The 22,899-nt window shown below is 34.7% G+C and overlaps 1 protein-coding gene across 8 annotated transcripts in view; it reads right to left on the minus strand.

The window, feature by feature from the left end:
- Positions 1-2,596: 2,596 nt before the first annotated feature.
- CEP85L (centrosomal protein 85L) overlaps positions 2,597-22,899 on the minus strand; it is a 104,696-nt gene continuing 84,393 nt past the window's right edge. For all 8 annotated transcript variants that reach the window (XM_034418691.3, XM_034418688.3, XM_087882699.1 and 5 more), the window contains 9 exons: positions 20,076-20,193; positions 18,587-18,760; positions 16,136-16,288; positions 14,485-14,639; positions 12,539-12,656; positions 11,595-11,645; positions 4,636-4,743; positions 3,911-4,124; positions 2,597-2,811 (listed from right to left, as the gene is read on the minus strand). In XM_034418691.3, coding sequence (XP_034274582.2) covers positions 2,651-2,811; positions 3,911-4,124; positions 4,636-4,743; positions 11,595-11,645; positions 12,539-12,656; positions 14,485-14,639; positions 16,136-16,288; positions 18,587-18,760; positions 20,076-20,193 — 1,252 coding nt within the window. In that variant the 3' untranslated portion in view covers positions 2,597-2,650. The remainder of the gene's footprint in view (positions 2,812-3,910; positions 4,125-4,635; positions 4,744-11,594; positions 11,646-12,538; positions 12,657-14,484; positions 14,640-16,135; positions 16,289-18,586; positions 18,761-20,075; positions 20,194-22,899) is intronic.

Here is a 22,899-nt window from a genome sequence, read left to right on the forward strand (position 1 = left end):
AGTCCCCCAAAGTGCTGTAGAGCAGTGGCTTTATTTTTAACAAATTGCCTAATCAAGTTTTATCTATGTATTTATGAGAATACATATATGAACGTTACACTAAAATAATTATATTATTATTGTTAAAACAAATTATCCATTTATTTTCACCAACGTCTTAATTACAAGTGTTTTTTTTAAACTTGGCAGCTTTAAGATATGTGGACAGCATGCTGGCTGGACAATTCTAAGTCCAGGTTAAAGTTGCCAGGATTGAAAAACACTGCTCTACAGCATAATAGGAGGCATTTCTTGCAACACAATTCTTATTTCAAGAGCAAAGATAACAACTTTTTAAAAATACAAATTGTAAAATAATTTGTCAAACCTTTTTTTAAAATAGGTTCATAAACATGCATAGAGTATGATGTTAAACTACATTAGTTAAACAAATATCTGGGCAAGGATCAAAAGTATCAGGTATCTGGGATAATCTCTCAAAAATTAGTTCTTCCTTGAGTGCTATATGATTGTCTATTCAAAGTAAAAGTGGTGGTATGACCTCATGATGTTATAAAGCAGACAAATAGGATGGTTGTTAAAGGAAAGAAGTTAAACAATCCAAGCTAACTAGTTATTTAAAATCTGTTATTTGCAGCCCATGCAAATATGAAATTTCTTGACAATTTTTGTCAAAAATCTACTTCCACAAACTGCTCTTATCTTTTTTGTGAAATATTATTATTTCTTAATAATAATATAATGCTGCAGTTCAAAATTGTTTGCAAGATACAGAGTCAAGTAGAATATAAAATGAGAACATTTAGAATCACAAAATGACATTTGTGCTTCTTAATAGCACAGTGTAGTAAGAAAGTCAGGCTTGCACTCATTGTTCATTGGTGAGAAAGTGAATCAGGTTCTGATCATTCACCCCTTCATCTGCATAGATATGAATTTAAAGTTACAATTATGAATACTGCTCAATTTTATTTCTAGTAATACTCTTGGAATTGTGATCTTAATATTTTAAATTCAGGCCTCAATCAGCAGGATTAAGGATCTTTATCCTTTACTAGCTGCTTCTATGTAATATTTACAGATTTGTATTAAAACAACTGAGCATCAGTTAAGTTCAATATTAACATAAATTTCCACAGATAGTATAGTCATCAGAGTAGGAATAAGCTCCTATTAAAATAAATATAACTTTAAAAAGGCCAATTTTTTAAACTGCATCATATACAAATAAAATGTAAATTTGAATGACACAAAATGTGAAAATATCAATCTAAAATCATGGTTTAAAAACTGTTTAAGGAAAAATATTAATATAAGAAATTGAGAATAGTAATCCATTCCTTGCTCTTTAAGCATCAACTTTTGGCAAGACAGAAGTTATGAGCCTCATGGCATCTATGAGCATCGTGCGCTGTATTTAGTTAGCCGCCTTCTTTTTTCAAAGATGTTTTTTGTAGATTGTAGAATAGATTGTCAGAATAAAGTAGTATCAGGCTTGTCTTGACAAACGGCATATAAATTTTAACACAGCAAAATATATAAACCTGGATTACAAAGTGGCATACCTTTAATTCAGGCATTTTAACACTGCATCTATGAAGGTTGGCACTGCTGATTTCATCTAAGTCCTCTTCTGGCAATAGGAGCAACTTAAGCATATTTGCCTGAATAGTCAAGAACTCTGTTTTCACATAAGGTTTTTATGCCAGTTGTGATATAATTTTGGAGCAATTATATTAATTATTCATCAAGATCTGCTGTTTTAGATTGCCAGAAGAAATCAGGTTTCTTTAAGGCTTTTTATTTTTCTGTGTGCTGGAATTCAAACATTCACATTCAACGGACACTACTTTGCCCAAATTTCAAACGAAGAGTAAATATATATTGTTATGAAGATATTACACTTAAATGATTTTGATTTTTTAAAAAAAATCTTTTATAAAAACCATTTTTGCCCAACCTGATTAACGCAAAAGAGCTTAATAGTTGGTGACGAAATTCTAAGTCTGAATCCCTTCCTTCTCTGAAATGTGAATGTTTTTTCATCTTTTTTCCCCCTTTGCATTACACAAGAACTGCAGAATAAAACAATAATCAAACTGGGAATGCAACCTTTAAAGAGCTTATAATTTTTACCTATAATTTTTTGTGTGGCTCAAACCATTGGTACTCCCTGCATTCAAAAAAATCTTTGTTATGACTCTGTATCTTCGTCCACAGTTCTAATACCTGATATTCAAATAACCAAGCATGTCCAACTGCTTTTGTCATGAAAATTCTCGGGCCTGATCTTCTACCCTAAAGCCTGCTGAACCACTATCATAGTGCCCTCTTCTGGCAATTCCATTTTTACTCCAGAAAACATTGTATTTTCTTTTATCAGCGTATCAAAAGAAATAAAAACCATTTTCAAAAGAACAACATTATTCACAGCTTTGACCTACATTCAGTAGTTTTAAAGAAATTAGATTTTTTTCTTGCAGCACAAAATCTCTTCGAAAGAAGAGCGTGTTATCTGCATGAACTATGCATGAAACCTTTTCACCTGGCACAGCATTTGCTTTCCAGTATTGTTTGTAACAGAAACATGAGGAACTAAAACCAGAGCAGCATTTAATAACTTAGTTGCTAGTGTGAGGCCAAGATGTCATCACTGTGTAATGCAATTTTCTCCCATGTCCTGAGCATAGCAGTCTGAAATTATAGTCCTCAGTTCATCAATATCTTTCCGTAACTGACAAACCTCTGAGAGCTTCTTTGAGAGACTTTCTGTGCTATGGTGCTTCTCATCTTCAGAGGAAGAGTTCATAGCTGTTAAAGAAGAACGAGGGCTAGAAGTTAAACAAGTCACCAGTTCAAAACATACAATTATAAATGACCTAATTCTGCTGGGCTACAGAAAGAATATGTGAATGTTCTGCTTTCTTGATAAAATGTGTATTGCTATGATCACTTTAAAATTAGAGATATTATAGAGAAGAAAGTCAGCTTCTTGGTTTTATATTTTCTGCCTACTAAAAATTGAAGATGGATAGAAGGATGAGTTCTTAGGGAAGCAATTTTGATCAAACTGTATTCTCTGGTGGAGGATTTATTTGTTTTTATTTTCTGCCAGAATTAGAAGTTAACTTGAGAAAAATTGATAATAATACCCAATTCAGGCAGTCACCAGAACAGATGAAATCCAAGCCAGTAAAAAGAAATGAGGCCCTAATAAAGTTTATTTTGGGGGGAATTGGAGTGTTCTACTTACTCAACTGAAATTATTAGAACTTCTTGCTCCTTAGGCTTTTTAAAGGGAATTAAAATGAGAGCATGATACTCTGAGGTAAAAATCTAGCAGTGGCACCACAGGCTGTCTGTTTCAAAGAACCAATTTTCAGCATGACTTCATGCTGAAATGTGTTATTTAAAAAAAAAAAACCCAGATACAAATGGAACTTATTGCATGGCTGCTTGGAGACCACAAAGATCATACAAACTATGCTGTGGAAAAGCTGCAGGGAGCCCAATATTATAAGAAGATTAAATTTAATTCTCAAAGTTAACTGAACATTTTTGAATTACAATCGTGGAAAATAAGCCTGTCATATATACTGTATATCTGTTTTTCCAATTCTAGGTGACTTGTATTTATTACCGTGTTTCCCTGAAAATAAGACCCTGTCTTATATTTTTTTGAACCCTGAAATAAGCGCTTGGCCTTATTGCCATGCGCTCAAACGTCCAATTGGGCTTATTATCAGGGGATGTCTTATTTTGGGGGAAACAGGGTAGTATTTTACCTAAGTGAGAAATGTACATCAATCTGGAGCCTCCTACTCCTCTCTTACTAACATTCCTAGATTTTCCTTTCCCAGGTCTACTCATGCCAAAAGGAACAGTAGGCATCTCTATCCGCATTACTTACATTGGATTCCAAGCAGCAACGACAGGTTAGGTTCTTTGCCCTGAGCTCTGTGAGTAAGAATACTGCAAAGTGCTTTCAAGTCAAACAGACAGTGAGACATCTCTATGAACAACTGATCTGCCACAGGTAATTTTTCGGCTACCGGTTGTCTGGACTGCTCCATCTGATGAATCTGTTCTCTTAAACTTGCATTTTCTTCCATAAATCTTTGGTTCTTCATTAAAACAAGATGAAAATAAAAATACAAAAAATATTTCATTCACTTGGCTTATTTCAGAAAAAAATCTAATTGAATATAGGCATTAAGTAAATGAATTTGCTTATATTTTATTTTGAAAAAAAAAATCTGCATTCAGGGGCATGAATCAGATGCTTGGCATCTGATAAGAAAACTGTAGGGAAATGGAAAGCCAGAGTGGTGGACATCAAATGTTTACATGTTTTGATAGAACAAATATCCACATTGTTAAATATTAGGCGTAACATTTTGTTTGCTTCAAATAGCAAATCAATCTGTCACCACTAGCTATTGGTCCATCAGAGACCTTCCCAATTACAGTAAGATGTTTATCAGTGTATCTGGTTCCTGTCTAGTACTTATGTTTTCAAAAAAGCTCTCATACTTAACTGCAAGTTGGGAAATTTTATTTTACAATTCACTCACAATATATGAAAAAGAAGGCAGATAGGTAAATTTGATTCAGAGGATAATCTGAGAAACTTACTTCAAGAAGTACCTCCTTTAACTGCTGTACACTCTTATCCTTTTCTTCAAGTTCATTTTTTTGTTTCTGAATTGTCAGATTTCCTTCCAAAAGCTTTTCTTGCATAGACTAGGGGGTAAATGGAAAAATTATCTTTACTTATGTTGTATGAATAAATCAATAAATCAATAATTCAAATTTTTCAGCACTGTGTTTTCCTTGTTGATTAGTAATTGATAGTGAAAGTACTCAGAGTTCCAGTTTACTGGCATAAATGAAAAAGCCGCTTATGATTCTCTCTTCCATGAAACAATTCTATTGCAGGAATGGGGACTTTTCAGATTTAGCCTTTGCTCAACAATGAACTTTACTATCAACAAGGAGGAGGACAATATCCCTTCTTAGGTTCTCCTTCTTAAAGGAAAAACAAACAGAACTCAGCAACTGCGCCATGATGCATTTCAGAGTTTCTCTGCTAACTAACATGGCACTTCTTTTGTGTCTACCGATGTTTTCTTTTGCCCACCAAAATCTAACATTTGATTACATTATAGCTATAAAAACATTCTGAGAAAAAAAAAACCACAGAAAGTAATCTAAGATCCTCAAAGAGGATCACTCTTTGAATTTGCTATTGCTAAGTAATTATGAGTCAGTCTAATGAAATGGTTGACCTGATGGGGAAGCCTTAAGGTACTGGGCAAATCAGAAAATTGACACCTTGGTGATTTTGATATAATCCTTTGATGTAACCTTCAATGCAAAAGGTAAAAATAAAAGTATCCAATAATCCAGTATTTCAATGCCTGACTGAGCTGCAGGCTGTATGTTTTTCTGAAGTCCTTCTGAAGAGCAAAATTTTCAGAATCTTTTAAAAGCAAATTTAGGACTCTTATAAGACTTATCTTAATCTCTGGGCAGGTGTTACTAAATGATGGACTGAGCTAGGTTATAAAGGACTGGAGGGAGAAGAGAGACATTCCTTGGACAGCAGTTTGATGATTATACTATAAGAATAGATTAAGAAAGTATTTCTCCACTGGATCGGTGTATGTTATCTACTTGCCGATTCTGGTGAATTAAAAGGCCCTTCTTAGTCTGATCTTGACAGGAAGAGATTTAGAGGAATTCAGCATTAAGCTTGCCAAAAATCCATCTCCCCTTATAGGGAAAGACAAAAGTGTTTAGAGAAGATATTTATCCCCTGGTGCTTCAGAGGCTGTTGGTAACAAAACTGCCAATTCCACTGATTTCATGTTTACTCATCATTTGTCTGCTCTCTAGTTTCTGAGACCACTCATTGCTTAGGATAGGAAAATATATTTGCTGATAGACCAAAAGGAGCACTTTACTGTGCTGAACTGTTTCACATATCAAAAAAGTGCTGAATCCTAAGGAATGCAATGATACAACAGTTGATTTTCTTTAGATCACATCCTTATTTTGAAGTGGAGGTGGACCTTGCTCAAAGTGCAGCTTTATAATCCCCATCTGTACTTCAACTATATTTAGCTTACACTTCACTATTCCAACATATAACCATCAGGCAACAAGACATGGAGCCTATGAGAATAAGCATATAGCTTCTATAGCCCCCGGAATATGATGCCAAATCATCAGAAATTAAAGAAATTAAAGAAATAAAGATACCATATCTTGACCATCTTCAAGCTTCTACCCCCCCAGTCTTTATTTTAAATAAAGAACAATAAATAAAGATAACATTGAAAAATGAACTGTATTTTATTCAAAATAAATATAAAGCAGCAGTGGAATTCCTTCACTCTAATGTTGGAGTTAGCAGAACTATAACCTCCTTTGGTCTCTGGCAAAAAATCAAAATAAAAAATCATTCATCAGTTACCTCCTCTTAAAAGCTATGTGAACATTTTGGTGTTGCTGTCTCCTAACTCTTTGTTGCAATGGGAATAATTATGTTTGCAATGCTGGTGCTTTCTTTGGTTAACAGCTTGATGGTTCAACATGCTAACTTTACCTTCATGCTCAACAGCAATATTTTGTATCAACAATTACTACGTCTCAGCAGAACCGTCATTTTCAATGTGGAAAAGGCAACATGCAGGAAGAAGATGACCATATAAGGTCAGAACCCTGCAGGTCACTGGCAAATTAATTTGGGGGCAGGAGAGAGAGCTCAATGCTTACTTCTGCGTTGTACAAAACAGCAAACGGATCAGAGCCATGCACAAAACAACTGTAGATATACAAAGTTGTTCACCACAAATAATAAATTCTGGATGAGTAACTGATTTTATTTATTTGTATATATAAGTTTGCCCAACTCAATACTGGGAACTGTACAGATTAAAAATAGAGATAATGTTTCAAAACACGTGCTAACATTTAAGATTCTGTTACCCCTTACAACAATAAAGTAGCATAGCTGGAATCTTTTGGAAACTGGTACCTTTTTCTAATCTGGCCTACCTGAATCTTATAAGCTTTTCCAGCCTTTTTTTAAGTCACACCTTATCCTAAAGAAGCTCAAGAAAAGGTTACGTTTCTTCCTCACCCTTATTTCAATCTCTAGATGTTATAACTGCCTGTTCATGTCCATCTTTGAGAGGTCTTGAATAGTTTCATCTCTAAATTCTTTTATAGAAATTGACATAGTTAAAACTGAAACAGACATTGCATCTCAGATGGCTAGATCTATCCCAGAGCTTCAGGACAAAAATCAGGTTTTCAGACATTGTTTAAAGACTTGCAGGTTAAGGACAGTCCAATCCTCTGGTAGGATGCTATTCCAGGCACCATAACAGAGAAAGTATACTTCCTATGTCCTATCAAATGACATTGTTTAATATATGAGACTCAAAGTGTGCCAACTCGATAGAATAGATCGGACAGTCATTACAAGAGCCAGAATGTCTCTCAGATAAGACATCCCCTATATCATGAAGGGCTTTGTAAGTGATAAGCAGCACCTTCAAGTTGCATGTGAAAACTCACTAGAAGTCATTTAGGCTCATATAACAGAGTTGTTACATAGGCATACTCATAACTGCTCCTGTTGTTATATGCAGTGGTGGGTCCCAACCAATGTTACTACGGGTTCTCTTCACGCACGCACTTTGTGCGCGATTGCCGCAAGCACGTTGGGTTTCTGGCCAGCTGAGGTGCGGCAATCTACTCTGCTGCACCTATCAGCTGGGCTAAAAACCAAGAAATAAAGGTAGGAATAAAGCGGGGGTGGGCGGGAGGGCCCAGCTCCCAGTCACAGAGAACCGGTTCGGTGACGTCACATCATCACCGCTACCGGCTCGGCCGAACCGGGCCAAACAGGGAGCAACTCACCATTGATGCAAACCTAGCTTTAGCTTCTAAGCGAGTTTCAAAGGCAGTCCCATATGAAGTGCTTTGAATAATCAACACATAAGCGACCTTGAGAAGGGACTCCCAGTCCTGGAAAGAGTGGAATTGGTACAAAAAATGGATCTGTATAATGTTCTGATCATAGTTGCCACCTGCTTTTTCAGCAGGAGTACTGGATAAAGGAGGATTCCCAAATTGTGCACCAGTTTTGTTAAGGGAACAAGTCCATTCAGAGGCAAATATGGAGAATCACCAGCAGTGGAAAAATCAGTACCCATATCTAGTCAGTCTTGTCACTTTAAGCCTGATCCTATGCATCCGGACCTGAAACCCTTCCAATCATTGGGACAAGACTTTAACGGCATCACTTGGTTGACTAGGGGTCAAAATATACACTGCATGTCATCAACATACTGATGATACCTGATGCCATGTTGACGGATGACCTCAGCTAGCAATTCCATGTAGATGTTAAAACTGCAGAGGCGAGAACATAGAGGAGCTTTGGACTGGACCTCTACCCACCTGTCAGCAGTTGAAACTGGCCATGGAGAAACAAGATTTATCCGTTTTATTTATCAACTGTAGATACATAGAATTGTAGATAAGAAAGTCCAGCTGTACTGTGAATGAAAGAAGGCTAAACTCCTTTCCACCTGGCATATTGTCTTAATACAAATTTGCAACAGCCTTGTCGAACAGAGCTAACCCTTTTCCCTGTATGTTTAGTGCATTATTATCATCTCTGAAAAATATGATTACTGGATTTGGGGGAAAGATCCTCATCTGTCCAGACTGTACATCTGACAAAAGATAAAATTAGTTGCAAAATATAATGACTAGGAATTTAAAACAGAATTCTACTGCACTGCAACTAAAATTACTGATCAACAAACTCTGTTCCAAACATTCTATTTTTTAACAATAACCAGTATGAATTTCATATAAATATAACCATTAAGTAGAATTTTTTAATGTTTTGTCTTCCTTTAGTAAAGATTTGATAAAGCTTCACGCTACTGAATACTTCGGAACAGAAGCCCAACTGCCAGGTCCATAGCTATTTCATATCATAGATCTTTTCTGGCTTTGAAAGCATCAAATTATTGGCATCCATCCTTGTTCCTCTCCCCTTTACTATGTATGAATTGCTTATCATTCCCTCATAGCTGAACAACAAATAGCCTGGATTGCACAAGGATTGTCAAGTACAGCCAACATTTTTTCTCATCCCTGCATAGTCCCCTGCAACAAGGCAGAGTTTGAACTGGTGGGAATCTCAACAGCCCAGCTTTCAATACTCTTCAAAAAGAGAAAGAAAAATGAAATATATCTACCTCCTAAAAGGAGTTAGATATAAAATCGTTCCTAATTTATTTATTTATCAAAGTTATATGGCTACCCATCTCACAAGAAGTGATTCTGGGAGGACTACAGAAAAAAAGGAAAGTTATAAAAATAAACAGTATATCAAACACAGTTATATTCAAAACAGAAACAAACATCTATGAGTTGATCAGCAAGACAGCTACATCAAGATCTCAATGTTACTAGTACTTTTGCTGGTATTCCAGGACCACACTTTACATTTGTTTGAAACCTCTGCTTACTTTATTTGCTCTAAGTCACCCTTTCCCAACTTGGCAGTCTCTAGATGCCAAGTTCCTGCGAACATCAACCCCATTTTTTTTAATTTTGTGGGCCAAATTTTTATATATTCAGTTTTAAATAGTTTTTAAATTTTGTAAATTTATATGTGTTTTAATATGACTGTAAACAGCCCTGAGTCCTTTGGGAGAAGGGTGGTATAGAAATCTAATAAATCTAAATCTAACTCCAGAATGATAAAAAAAATATCATGCTGGCTGGGAATTCTGTTGAGTACACACATCTCAATAATAACAAATCTGAAAAATCTCTAAACTTATTTATATTCGGCTGACCCTATTCTTCATAAATACTTATCCTCCAGTGAAGAATAGGCACTGGATTCATAAATTTCTGCTGTGAGAGAATTTCAACACTATGTTGTAGATTTTTTAACTACAGTTTCCAGTTAAATAAAGCTAACTGGAGTTTAAAATTAACTTCAGTTAAACTTATATCCTTGTTATCAAACTGAAATCCATTCACAATTCTGTTAAAACATAATATGGAACTAAAATTGAAAGAAATGACAATGGAAGTATACAAGAAGTTAGATGAAGTAAGACCTATTAGCTCAGGTAAGGCTAATTCTCTGCTTAATATTATGACATATAGCTAGAAATCATAGTCAAACCGTATAAAATCTTAGTAAAATAAAAAAAAAATCTCAAAGTCTCTAATATTACTATTATCAACATGTCAATCAATACTCAGGTTTTGGTGGCAGAGGAGCAATAACCTGCGTCTTCAATTTGCATTCGAGTCATCAGTTTCAACCATTTTAATACCATCGTCATAAATTCATGACGCTCCTACATGACAATTCTATACATGTAACAGTTGATCAGTTAAAAAAATTCACTGGTGCTAGATAAGTTGTGGTCATTTTTCATTTTATAGAATGTATGACCACTGCTAATAAGCTAAGTAGTCCAATTTTTGACAGCAAGTAAACAATGTCCCATATTCAAAAATGATCAATTCTCATAAACCCCTTTTGCCAGATAAAACCTCTTTATGATCAGAGTTATTTTTCCTATTTGTGAATATACCCAAGGATGTCTGCTAAAGTAATTTTTTTTCTTTTTTTTTTCTTTTTAAAAAATTTATAAATTTTATTAAAATACAAATTAGACATTTACACAACATACGACATATAAATAGCTTATCCTTTTTAAGCATTGTTTCATAGTGGTCTCCCATCTGTTACTTTATTCTTCTTCCCCTATTTCTTAGTCTATTACTCCTTCTTTTTCCCCTCCTTCTCCTTTTCTTCTCTTTTATTTGTGAATATACCCAAGGATGTCTGCTAAAGTAATTTTTTTTTCAAAAAAACAAACTACTTGGTTTTATGTTCTTGTTTCTTTTTAAAGAACAAACTAACATATATTTTTGTACAAGGCAAGTTAAAGGCATGAAAATGCAGAGAAAACTGTGGGGAAACTAATGTGGAAATACCAGTAAAGATATACTGTTAAGGTATTAGTTATAACTGTATTTCTTTTGCCATTATGTGGGAGGTTTTTACTACTGAAAATGAACAGAGTAAAACTGGCAACTATCTTCCTGCCCTCTTCCAGCAAAAACTCTATCCCCAGTATCATAAGGCATTCTAGGCAAGTCAGCTTGTCATAAATCAGCAGCCAGGTGCATATCAACTTAGTCGATAAATTCCAGCTTCACTTCACTGACACAACAGAAGTCCTGCTGATGGGGGAAATAACTGGTCTGTAAGGATAAGGTTTCCCTTTTCTATTTAAGCTGGCCAGGTTATAGCATTTATTCCTTTGTATGATTTATTTTTAGACTTTCGGTTATAGATATTTCAAAGCAGCTTATGAATAAATAGAAAGCTAAATGACTGAAGCAATATAAATGATTAAATATTAGTAACTAAAGTAATGCAAGTTTATGAAGTGCATTCACAGCTTCCTTTTATGATGATAATGATTTTTTTTGATGGTAGACATGAAACTGTGAAAATCACATTGCTTTACCTGTATCTCTAAAGATATCTCGGTGATCCGATTTTGTTGATTGTCTATGACCTGTTGAGGAAAAGAAGGTAATAACATTCTTATTTATGTTTCTGGTTTCCTTTATCTTTTTTGAAGGACATACACTTCTAAAAGATATTGCAACATCAGGTTTGGAATTAACAACAGAGAGAGATTGATGGGGAGCTTAGAAGTGCTAATATTCTGAAGGGCATTTACAGGAGGATGGGATGAAAGTGATACTAGCCTTTAAAAAGGGACCCAGGGGAGTTCCAGTAATATATGCAACTGGAAAATTGGTAGAAATGACAACCAGAAAAGAACAACTAAAGAACGTAGTTGAATAAAATCAGCATGGATTTCACGAGGTATCCAACCATCTGGAGTTTTTGAGAATACTAATAGTCATGTTGTTACTTTGCTGCCATTCCTGACCTTTAAGAAATCTTCTACAAAATTCCTATTCAACAGCTTTTCAGGAAACTTTCCCGGTGGTCATGGGAGAAAAAGGACCTATCCATTATGAATTGCTATGAATTGCTAAAGCCAGAAGGCAGAGTAAGAATCCGTGGGCAATTTTATTCATGGACGGAATGCTGGATGAAGATGGGGCCTGGCTTGATCCCAGTGAGATATTTTTAAGTTCTTAGGAAACTATATCTATAAATATTTAGATAGTAATGTTGGAATAAAATATCTTCCATTCAATATTATATAAATACATAAATGCTAACAGCAGCAAGTCAGTAACTGGAGGCTTGCATTGATTTGCCTCCACTCTCAATCTCTGTCTCTCTATCTGGGCGTACAGTAATCCTGAATAAAAGCACTTGCTGGTACTTCTTTTCTTGTTAATGGTAACAGAGAGGAAAAGCTAATATGAGAGCAATATGGGTTCAAAACTGAATCCTCTTGATATTTAGACAACCATTTAATGTACTGACCTTATTAGCCTTCTCATTTTTTTCTGTGAGGCTTTCATTTTCACTCTGAAGCTGTTTTGCATCCAACATAGGAAGACGGACACCATCTTCCAGGCATTTTTCTACTTTCTGTTGCAAGCTGTGGTTTACATTTTAGTAAGCAAAACAAACAGGGAGACAAGTCAGGGCAAAAATTTCAAAGACAAGAAAAATTACATGGATAACTCACAGTTTCCCATATCGGTTAAATATTATAACCCCGCAAAAGCCTTGTCCATGTAATACCCCTATGGCATGCAAATGTTCCAGAGCAGGTAAGCATCTAACTTTTACCTATTATCCTGTTTCAAAGATAAAAATATTATCACAATGAAAATTGTGGTTTAAAATAGAAACAAGACTCTGCTTCAAATATGTATAGACTTTCAGGAGAACACAAAGCCATCACGGTGGATTATACTCTCATAAACACAAGAGGTAACAAATGTAAGATGGAAACAATGCACTCAGAGATTTGGCTAACTATCCTTAAATATCTAACCTTTCATCATCTGAACAAGATGTTTGTTTGTTGTTCCTATATTTTAGGAACACAGGGTCATGAACTCAAGTGGCCCATACTTTAGGATATTCAAATTGAAATACTAAGATAACTTTTTGTTACTATCTGTATTGGAGAATTTTTTCTTTTAATTTCTGTAACAGTTTTTCAAAAAATCTTATAAAACAAGGGATTCCAATTGCCTAATTTTAAAATCCACTTGCAATTGTTTCCAAATGACATTGAAATGATACCACCAAATCTGGCAGTTCACAAAAGTTCTTCCAGCCTTTAAAGATGTCACATATTGTTAGTTTTGTTGCCAGAAGTTAAAATTGCTAATCTTTTGGATCCTGTGAGTTTCTTTCAGGAAACAGCAACACAAACATATAACTTTCCAGGCTGACTTTATCTTCTATACAGATTATGTACAGAAGTGAAATTAGAAGAAATTCTTGATCGGTTCAGTGGCATTTTTCAGACTCCTCCTAATATTTTCTGCTAATTTTTAAAATGTTAGACAGAGATAAATATTTTCATGCTGCCAAGAGCCAAACTGTCCCTCCAACATCATCAGCATACTAGGTAAAACAAGGTGGGGGGGGGGGGAGACTTCACAAAGGAGAAACAAATCCCATGAACCTCTTGCTCAATAGGGAAAAAAATCTTCATTTTTTTACAATTTTTTTCTAGGAGGCTTATCACTTTTAGTTTTTTTCTCTATAGAGAAAATGGCCCCACTTCACTGCACAATTTTTTTCTTGTCCAGAGAGAAGTATGTTCCCTTTTTTTTTTTTTTTTTTGCACAAAGAGAAGTTGACTCTTTATGCTGAAATAAAGAACTGCTTTGCTTCATTGAAAATAGGGAACAAACTTTCAGTCATCTCTATAGAGAAAAGCAGCCCTTATTTCCTAGAGAAGAAATCTGGGAACAGTTCTCTTCCTGGGTTGATCCTTTCATCTATTGGGTGAAAGTTTCCATTTTCTGTAGGATAGATCTTTTTATGATTGCTACACCACTATGTGTGAACACTGAAGTTTTGCCAGCTATACTAAGCTGGAAAATTAGCATCAGATAGCCACACCTCCTGTCATTGATGGAGGATGTATTATAAAACATTAAAAAGTTGGAAAATCAACTTTAAACCATAAACCAGTCATGAACAATCATTTAACTAATGAATTAAATAATTCATTTGACGGAGCTTTTCCACCCCTTCCTCCCTAAAATCACAAAGATTCATATGCACTGAGTATCTTTTGCAAATGTGGCTTCCCTACCTTCTGTGTGACATAGCAAAGCAATTCATACTAAAGCAAAGTTTATTTCTACCAACTGCACTACAATTGAGTCAGCATGCCACTAGACGGAAATACCTTATATGCAGCAACACACTCAGAAGATAATCAACTATGTTGCCCATACCTTTGCACTGCAACTATCAATTCTTTTTCTTTCTTCTTCTGGCACACAAGCTGCAATTCTTTTTCTTTACATTGTGTCTCAGATGCTTCCAATTCCTTTTCAAGCTCAACCATACCAGCTTTCAGTTGTTTATATTTTTCTTCAAGACCCAGTAGCTGTAAAACAGGAAGGTTTTTTTTTTTTTTTAAAACTATGCAGAGCTATGCTTGCCACAAGAGTCAATTTGGCATAGTGCTTAAGGGCACCAGACAAAAATCAAAGAGACTGTGAGTTCTAATCCTTCCTTAGACATGTCTTGGTCATTTGTGGACTGTAGCTCTCTCTCAGCCCTAGGAAGAAGCCAAGAGCCAATCACTTCCCCAAAAAGGTTGCCAAAAAAATCTGGAGGACTTGGAGGAGGGAAGGTGGGGAAGGAGGGAGGGAGGGAAGGAAGATTTTCCCATAGACTTGCAAGAATAGAATCTGTTCTCTTGGGACCATTCAAAAGAGAAATGCAAAGCAAAAGAAAATAGTTTGCAGAGGCTATCAAAGTAAAGGAACACAGCCATACACTGACTTTTAATATTGTCCAGAAATTGTCATTTTTACAAATAACAAAGATCTCAAGGGATAATGCAGAATTGCTGAAGCTTCATGAATGAGAAGCAAAATGTGTTAAAGAAATATATAGAAATAAAATTATTATTATTATTATTATTATTATTATTATTATTATTATTATTATTATTATTATTATTATTAAAAATCAGAAAGTCCAGTTGCATCTTTGGGACAAGGAATAATATACACAACTACCAATATTTCAGAATCTTTTTGAAGTTTCCAAAATTCAACATAATTCTTTTTCATTTCTTCTTTTATGAGGCATTTATAGATCCAACCAAAAGTTTGTCTGGGCTCTATACTATTATTAAATAACAAAAATAAAATGTTTCAGGTTTGCTGTTTTTTCTAATATAATCCTTAAGGCACTGTATTCCAATTTAAAAGTTTTTTCCATTATAAGGATAGGGGCAAGCCTAATTTTTAACAATTTTTATAATGTAAATTTATAATGTACAAAAATAATCCTTATTTTGTATTACATTGATAGATTATGTTGTGCTTTTCTGGAAAATTAATTCTGTAATTATGATAACCTCATACCAAACTGAGGATTATCATCGGTTTTCATAATTAATTTTTCCTTAAACACAGATGCATGTGCATGTGTGCACACATACCCATTCTGCCCCCCCCCACACACACACTCACACATACAAACTGATGTACCTCTCAATTTAAAATCTTAAGGGCTAAACAAAAATTTAAGACAAGCTATTTTTATTTGTGCATTAAGATTTTCTCTTCTCTTTCTTCCTTCTGCAGAAACTCTCACATAACTTCTGGAAAGCAGAACCGGGAGGCTGCAGGGGAGACTAGGAACTGATGCTGCAACATCAGTTGGGCTGTTGCACTGGTACAGGAGCACTGTTGGATTTATTGTCTGTGTATTCAATAATTCTGAACACAGTCGATAGTTAAAGGGATTTCTGTTAGAAGTGTGAAAACCGTATAGAGTACACTGTGGGTAGGTAGGAACCACTAAAATGTATCATTTGGCAAAACCTCTGAAAGGGCTGCTTTTAAAGCAAAACAATGCATCGATTACCTCTTTACTTTGCTTCTCAATATCATCCAGTGTTGGCAAATCAGCTAGGTATTTTTCAAGTGTTTCGATTCGCCTCTGTTTCTCTTTATTTTGTTCCAATTCTTTCTGGCATTTCTTTTTCAGGCTACTTATGTACCTGTCTCGGGTTTTGAGCTAGAAAAAAAGGTAAGATTAGATGTTATCTAATGTGAAGTAAGAAACCAATAAAAAAAGAATAGGTTTCAAGCTCAATCACCATTTTTCAGCATTATCTATTTATATTTATATATTACTATACATGTAACCTTTAACTAGTCAAAACAGTGCATCATAGGACAATAATATTTGAACCAAGGTACTTCAAATGGGCTATCTTACAGAATATGTCCAAAATCTGGAGGCTAGGTCTTCCATGGGATTGAAATTTGGCAAATTTATATACTATAAAACATTTTATGACATAAAAATTATCATAAAACAGTTTATGACATAGTACTTAATGTCATAAAAGATTTCATGTGCTGATATTTGACTGTGCTGTACTGTTCAATGTGGGCTATTTTCAAGGCAGATACATTTCTGAATCTACCTCAACATTTTCCCGTAAAGGCAGTGTACTATAAGTTCTGACATTGTTGAAGGCATTAAAGAATCTGGCAAGGAAATATTTCTGAAACGGTAAATCCAATGGGTCTTGGATTCTTTAGTATTTTAATAAAAATATCAGTGAAAATATAAACAGGACATAATATAATGTTGATATTTTTTTCAAAGACTGCATACTTTTGCTTAGTGTAATATTTTCATAATTAAACATGTCTACAAGATTTACCTGCATGTCTATTCGAACTATGTCTTGTATTATTAATACCAGCACTCTAGAGACCAATTAAATTCTGCTTCCTGAAATTACCTGCCTTAACAGGAAAAAAAGCCCCTTCAACGTAGCATAATTTTTATTCCTGCTGGTACACTATGTCTAAAATGTAAAAAATCTACATAAAATAGCTTTAATGCTTAATTTTTTTCTGAATGATGTATTCATTTCAAGTACAAAAATGTTTTACAAACATAAAATATACTTATATTTAATATCTACTGCCACCCATTATATACCTTGTTTTATTATTTGTTAAATTCACTAATCACATTAAAAATGAACAATTACATACCACTTGTATTAGTTTTGATGATCATAAAAACTAGTAGAGATTACTAGTTAAAAAAAGCATTAAAAGAGCAAAGATAAACTAGAAAAAGAATACCCAAATGTCATGCTAACAGGAGTGATCGGCAAGCCAGTGGGAAAATACGATGGGTTTTATCAAAGGCCATTTTAGAATTTTATTTATGTATTCAATTTGTGGAACTGCTCACATCACCAATGTGACTGTGTGGCTCACAACAGTATCAAAAGTGAAACAAAACTTTTTTTTTTACTTTATATCCTTTTATACTTTATAACCTTGGATTATTTTTATCTACTGTATATTGAAAAAAAATCATATATATTAAACAGTTTTGTGTTTTAATGTTTTTATTGATAGCTTTATATGTTTCTATGTTTGTACTGATTTCTTTCAGGATATATATATTCATATAAAGCTATCAATAAAACATTAAAATACAAAACTGTTTAATGCTAAAGGCCATAGGCTGCACAATTTGATTCATAAGGTTAGACAATACTATTTTTCATATTTTTATCAATTTTCATAATTAGCTGAAGTTTAGCAAATATCGTCTTCATTTTCACACTGTGCAAAGCTGTACAGAATTTTGCCTAAATATATGATTTTATTGGGACTAATATAACTTCTCTTTAAATATTTCTTTCCCTTGTGGCTATAATCTGAAACAAAACAAAATCTGAGTGCAACTTTAATAAAAAACATAAAAAACAACGGTGAAACTGAACTAACTATGCACACTAGGACAGGAGTCCCTAACCTCCCAGGCTGTGGACTGGCACCAGTCTGCGGCATGCCAGAAATAGGGCTACACATATGAGCAAAGCCCCATCAGCACAAGCATGGGATGCAGCCGGCATGCAAAACCACACACCCCTCTGGTCCACAGAAAAGCCTCTCTCCATGGTCCCTGGTGGCCAAAAGGGGGCGCTGCACTAGGGTATAACATGAAGTAAAATTTTATCCTACAAGAGAATGAATTGGATATAGTCATTTCAACTTAACTGGCACTTACATCAATGAAACCTTGTCACAAGCAATTAGTCCAGATGATTTCAATGAAACTAATATTCAATTATCTTTATCTGAAAATATAGGGGCACTATAAAGCAATCTAAAAGAAATGTTTCTCTCAATTATATGAAACTGGAAAATTATCCTAGTGAATGATCTAAAGATTCAGCAAATAAATTTGCAGCCTGTAATGCAGCATATACCACTAAGCAATGTATGTTTGTATTGTAGTGATCAAATGATTCAATAAAATCAATATGAGGCTCACCTTCTCTTCCATTTTCTTTTTATCTTCATTGGATTTGTTTACTATTTCTTTCAAAAACTCACTGAGTTGCACCTCCTTATTTTGTACTGATGCAAGTTTAACTTGCTCCCTTTCACATTGGGTTAAAGATCTGTCTGCAAATTGAGCTGCCATTGATGGTTTCTCATATTGAGGCTGGTTTAAGAAAAGAACAAGAAAAAGATTAGAAAAAAGGATTCCTTGAAGAAACTCTTATTAACTACCACACTGCTGAAGGAAGGCTCTTCGAAAAGGTTCTCTTATTGGAATTTTTGACTCAGATGCCTGCTGGCAAGATAGGGATGGTTGCGAGGTTCCAGGAGTTGACAGATGAGCCTTCTTTCTTCCTGAATTGGATCTTGGGGGTACTCTGGAGTGGGGAGCAGGGATACTGTTTTCCTTGCAGCCCATAGCTTCCTTTGTGCCTCTTTACTCAGCAAAGTGGCAGACAGTTCTGCAGGTCAGCCAAGGAGGAGGGAAGGAGTGATTTCTAACCCTCCCTGCCTGTTTTTCATGAGCAAAATCAATGAGAAAGCCAGCAGGAATTTGGAAATTATTCCTGTTCCTTTGCCAGTCTATGGTCCGTTTCTTTGTTTAGGTAAGGAAATATCTATGAAAGGATGACCGAATGAGTCATAGGCTTTCTAGTGTACAAAAGCATGTGGGAAAAATCACCTTTATATATATATATATATATATATATATATATATATATATATATATATATATATATATATATATATATATATATAGGAAGTGTCTTGGCGACGTTTCGGCGAACTCATCTTCAGGCTGGTGTTTTCAGCTTCGTGCTTCTAGGAGCAATGTGTGATCGCAGCTGTTTCTTCCTTTTAACTGCCAGTGGGGGTGTGAACTGAAGATGTGGCATGACCACGAATGCGAAGCCAAACAACAGCAACGCAGCTCACCAGCTCAAATCCCCCTGCAACTCAGACTAACCTGAGCACAACCAAGCCCCCACCTAAACAGAACACACCCCCATCCAATCAGAGCACAGCCAACCCCCCATCCAATCAGAACACACCTCCACCCAATCAGAACACAGCCAAGCTCCCACCCAATCAGTTCACACCCCCACATCATATATATATATATATATATATATATATATATATATATATATATATATATATGTGTGTGTGTGTGTGTGTGTGTGTGTGTGTGTGTGTGTGTGTGTGATGTTTAAATGTCAAAGCATTTAAATGTAATATGTGCCAATTTGAAACCAGTGTAAGGAAATAATAACACATATAATGAACTGATTTCAAACAATATTCAAATGCAAAAGTGCTCCCTTACACTATGCATCAAATTTCTTTCATACTTCAAAATGTGGAAAGTGGGATGTTTCATTATAATGTTAATATAAACTTGGCCTTAAGGATGTTGAATTATTTAGGATTTTCATTAGACTAATAGTAACAAATACAGTTCAAGAACCTCATCTTACCTGGAAATTATTCATGTATGATTCTTCACAATGTACAATGTGCCCTAATCTTGCTTGTTGAGCTCGTAGTTCATTCTCTCTTATTTTCTGATACAGAAGGTTAATTTGCTGGTTTTGCCTGGAAATTATAAGAAAGGAAAAAGTCAAGCCACTTGAGTCTTATTTTCAACTTCAATTTTCATCCTCTCCTACATTTGAGATGGAATTAGCATTTTATTATCTCAAACGTAATTTTGGAATTTGTACTGACTGTCTATATTAATATTAATGAGGTGATCAACATTTTATTCCTGTCCCTGTGATTTTCGTTGAGCATATAAAACTCTGATGCCTAGGAAAACCTTCTGATTCATTTCAGTGGATTCACAGTTCTTTCTGCACTTAAAAAATAAAAAAGAATTCTTCTTCTTTTGTTGATCTGAATGGGGGAAAGGTCCCTTATGTAAATGGCGTTCTTAATGGGAAATGCAGAATGTACGTTATCTCAGAACAGAAAATGTCTCTCCAACATACATCAATGAATAATGAATATGCATTTTCCATCTCCAGAAATCTGCAAGTGGTATGTAAAATTTAACTTCTATATATTTTACTTGTGCTATAACAACATATTTTCATTACACTTACATATTTGGATTCATGAGTACATTCTAATTTCCATGGATTTTCATACCAAGATAACAACCTTTTGATTATTACATACTGTAGTTTGTAATTCACCTGACTTAATGTGTACCCTTGAAAGTGCAATTGAAAGAACTCAGTTCTTGTACCTCTATGGCTTGTATGGTTGGGAATTCCGTTCCCAGTTGCTGCTTCCCCCAGGAAAATCTTGGCTTCTTATTTTCCTTTCTTCATATTACATAATTTATGTCTCCCACCTCAAGCTAACTATCTTTCTCAAACTGTTTCTTTTTGGCAGCATACATCGACTAAATGCATCTTAACTACAGATATTCAGACAGTTACTGGACGACAGGCAAGATTTTAAAAAAAACAAACCTAACTTTTTATTGCCACCAAGTGATCATTAGACTTATTGATTTTTATTTTTTTTTCTTTATCTTCAATCAGTTGTTGATACAATGTGAAAGGAAAAAAAGATATTGCATGGAGTAGCCAAATTGTTCTGCATAACAACTGGAGGAAGCTTTACTTATACTAAAAAGTCTCCTCCAACCAGTATGCCCAGTATTCCTGGAGCTGGAATTTTAGCAAAGAAAGCAACACAATGACCACCTTAGAATGTTGTGCATTCAAGCTCTTTGGACAGCAGACCAGCACAGACCTAATCCAAGTTACAAAACATTGTGGTGGCAGCAAGATTTAGGGTGGCACAATTTCCTGCTGGCTGTGGGCAAAAGCAGCTGAATGTCTTACTAGGGATGACTTGTTATACTCAAGTAATTTTAAAAAAAACATAGAACAATGTTAATATTTTCTTTAGTTTTAAGCAATTAGCTAGGACAACTTTAATTTTCCTGACTTGAACCTTAAAAAGAGAATGTAAAAGATGATGGCTATTCAAAAAGTGTATCAAAACAAACTCTACAGGAATATCTTCAATTCTGTACATAATACTCTAAGTCTCTGGAGTTGTCTGACAATAAAAGTCTCATGACTTGTGCATTTCATTGTTGATAATGTTATATGATGGCTATAATCCTTTGGTACCTCAACAGCTGTTACTAGTAATCCACTATGTAACTCCATGTTGATAAGGCTTTACTAAAAGAAAAAAAAAATGTAGCATGCACTTCGCACTATGATCCCAGAAATCTACTCAGCTTTTGACAACTGAAATAATATGACAACAGTGCTGGTCTAGAAATAATACTAGCATCTTTTAGAGTGTTAAATTTAACTTGTTAAATGTTCTCAAGTTTCTGTTATGGAGAAATCCAAATTCACATACCAAAATGAAATGGTTTGCTCTCAAAATCAATCATGGCTTCTTTTTAAAAAAGTTAGTTTACTTTAGTTAAGCTGTTTAAATCCTTTTTTTTTTTTTAAAGATCACTTAATTCCATTATTTCCTTCAAAGGTACTTCTAATTTCCTTGCTGAAAGCCCCTATTCATTTGATCACATTTTGCAAAGTAAGTTGCACCTATCACACAGTAAAATATCAATCATTTTGATATTTGATAAATTGCACTTATCAGAGAATAAAATATCAATCACAATCATTTGTTCCCAGTGATAAAGTAAGCTGCACATACATGTCAAATTCCTGTAAACGTTGATTAATTGTGATTCATTAATTAGACAGGCTACAGGTGTCCGTCTTCTTTCTTTAGTGGATAGAAACAGAAGCAATAACTCTGTAACTACCAAAGAGAAGCAGAAAGATCCAAACAATTGGTATCCTTTCCACTGAATCCAGTAAAAAGATATTAACATGGATAGTTGCAGAGGTGATGATTGCATGTCGTTCCAGGAGGATGTGTCTGGGGAGTGCTATCCTAGAATCTGAAGATCCTTCCTTACAAAGCATCCAGAATCATATAATCATAAAGTTGTAACTGGGCATTTAAGCTAGTGAGCTCACTTCCCATCTTGGGGCAAGAATTCAAATTAAAGCATCCATGACAGATGGCTATCCAGCTTCTGCTTGATCATACCGTATTTAGTGAACAAAGAACCCGCTAGTTCCATTGCCAAATTGTTCTGAGTACCAGGAAGCCTTTTCTAATAATTAATGAGAATTTACTTTCCTGTAATTTCAATCTATTATTTCATGTCCTGCACTAGGGAGCAATGGAGAACATGTCTTGCTCTTCAGTTTGACATATTTCAGATACTATATTTAAAGAATTCTATTG

This window comes from Pantherophis guttatus, chromosome 1 (genome assembly GCF_059756535.1).
Source record: "Pantherophis guttatus breed Tessera chromosome 1, ASM5975653v1, whole genome shotgun sequence".
In the NCBI taxonomy this organism is placed as follows: Eukaryota; Metazoa; Chordata; class Lepidosauria; order Squamata; family Colubridae; genus Pantherophis; species Pantherophis guttatus.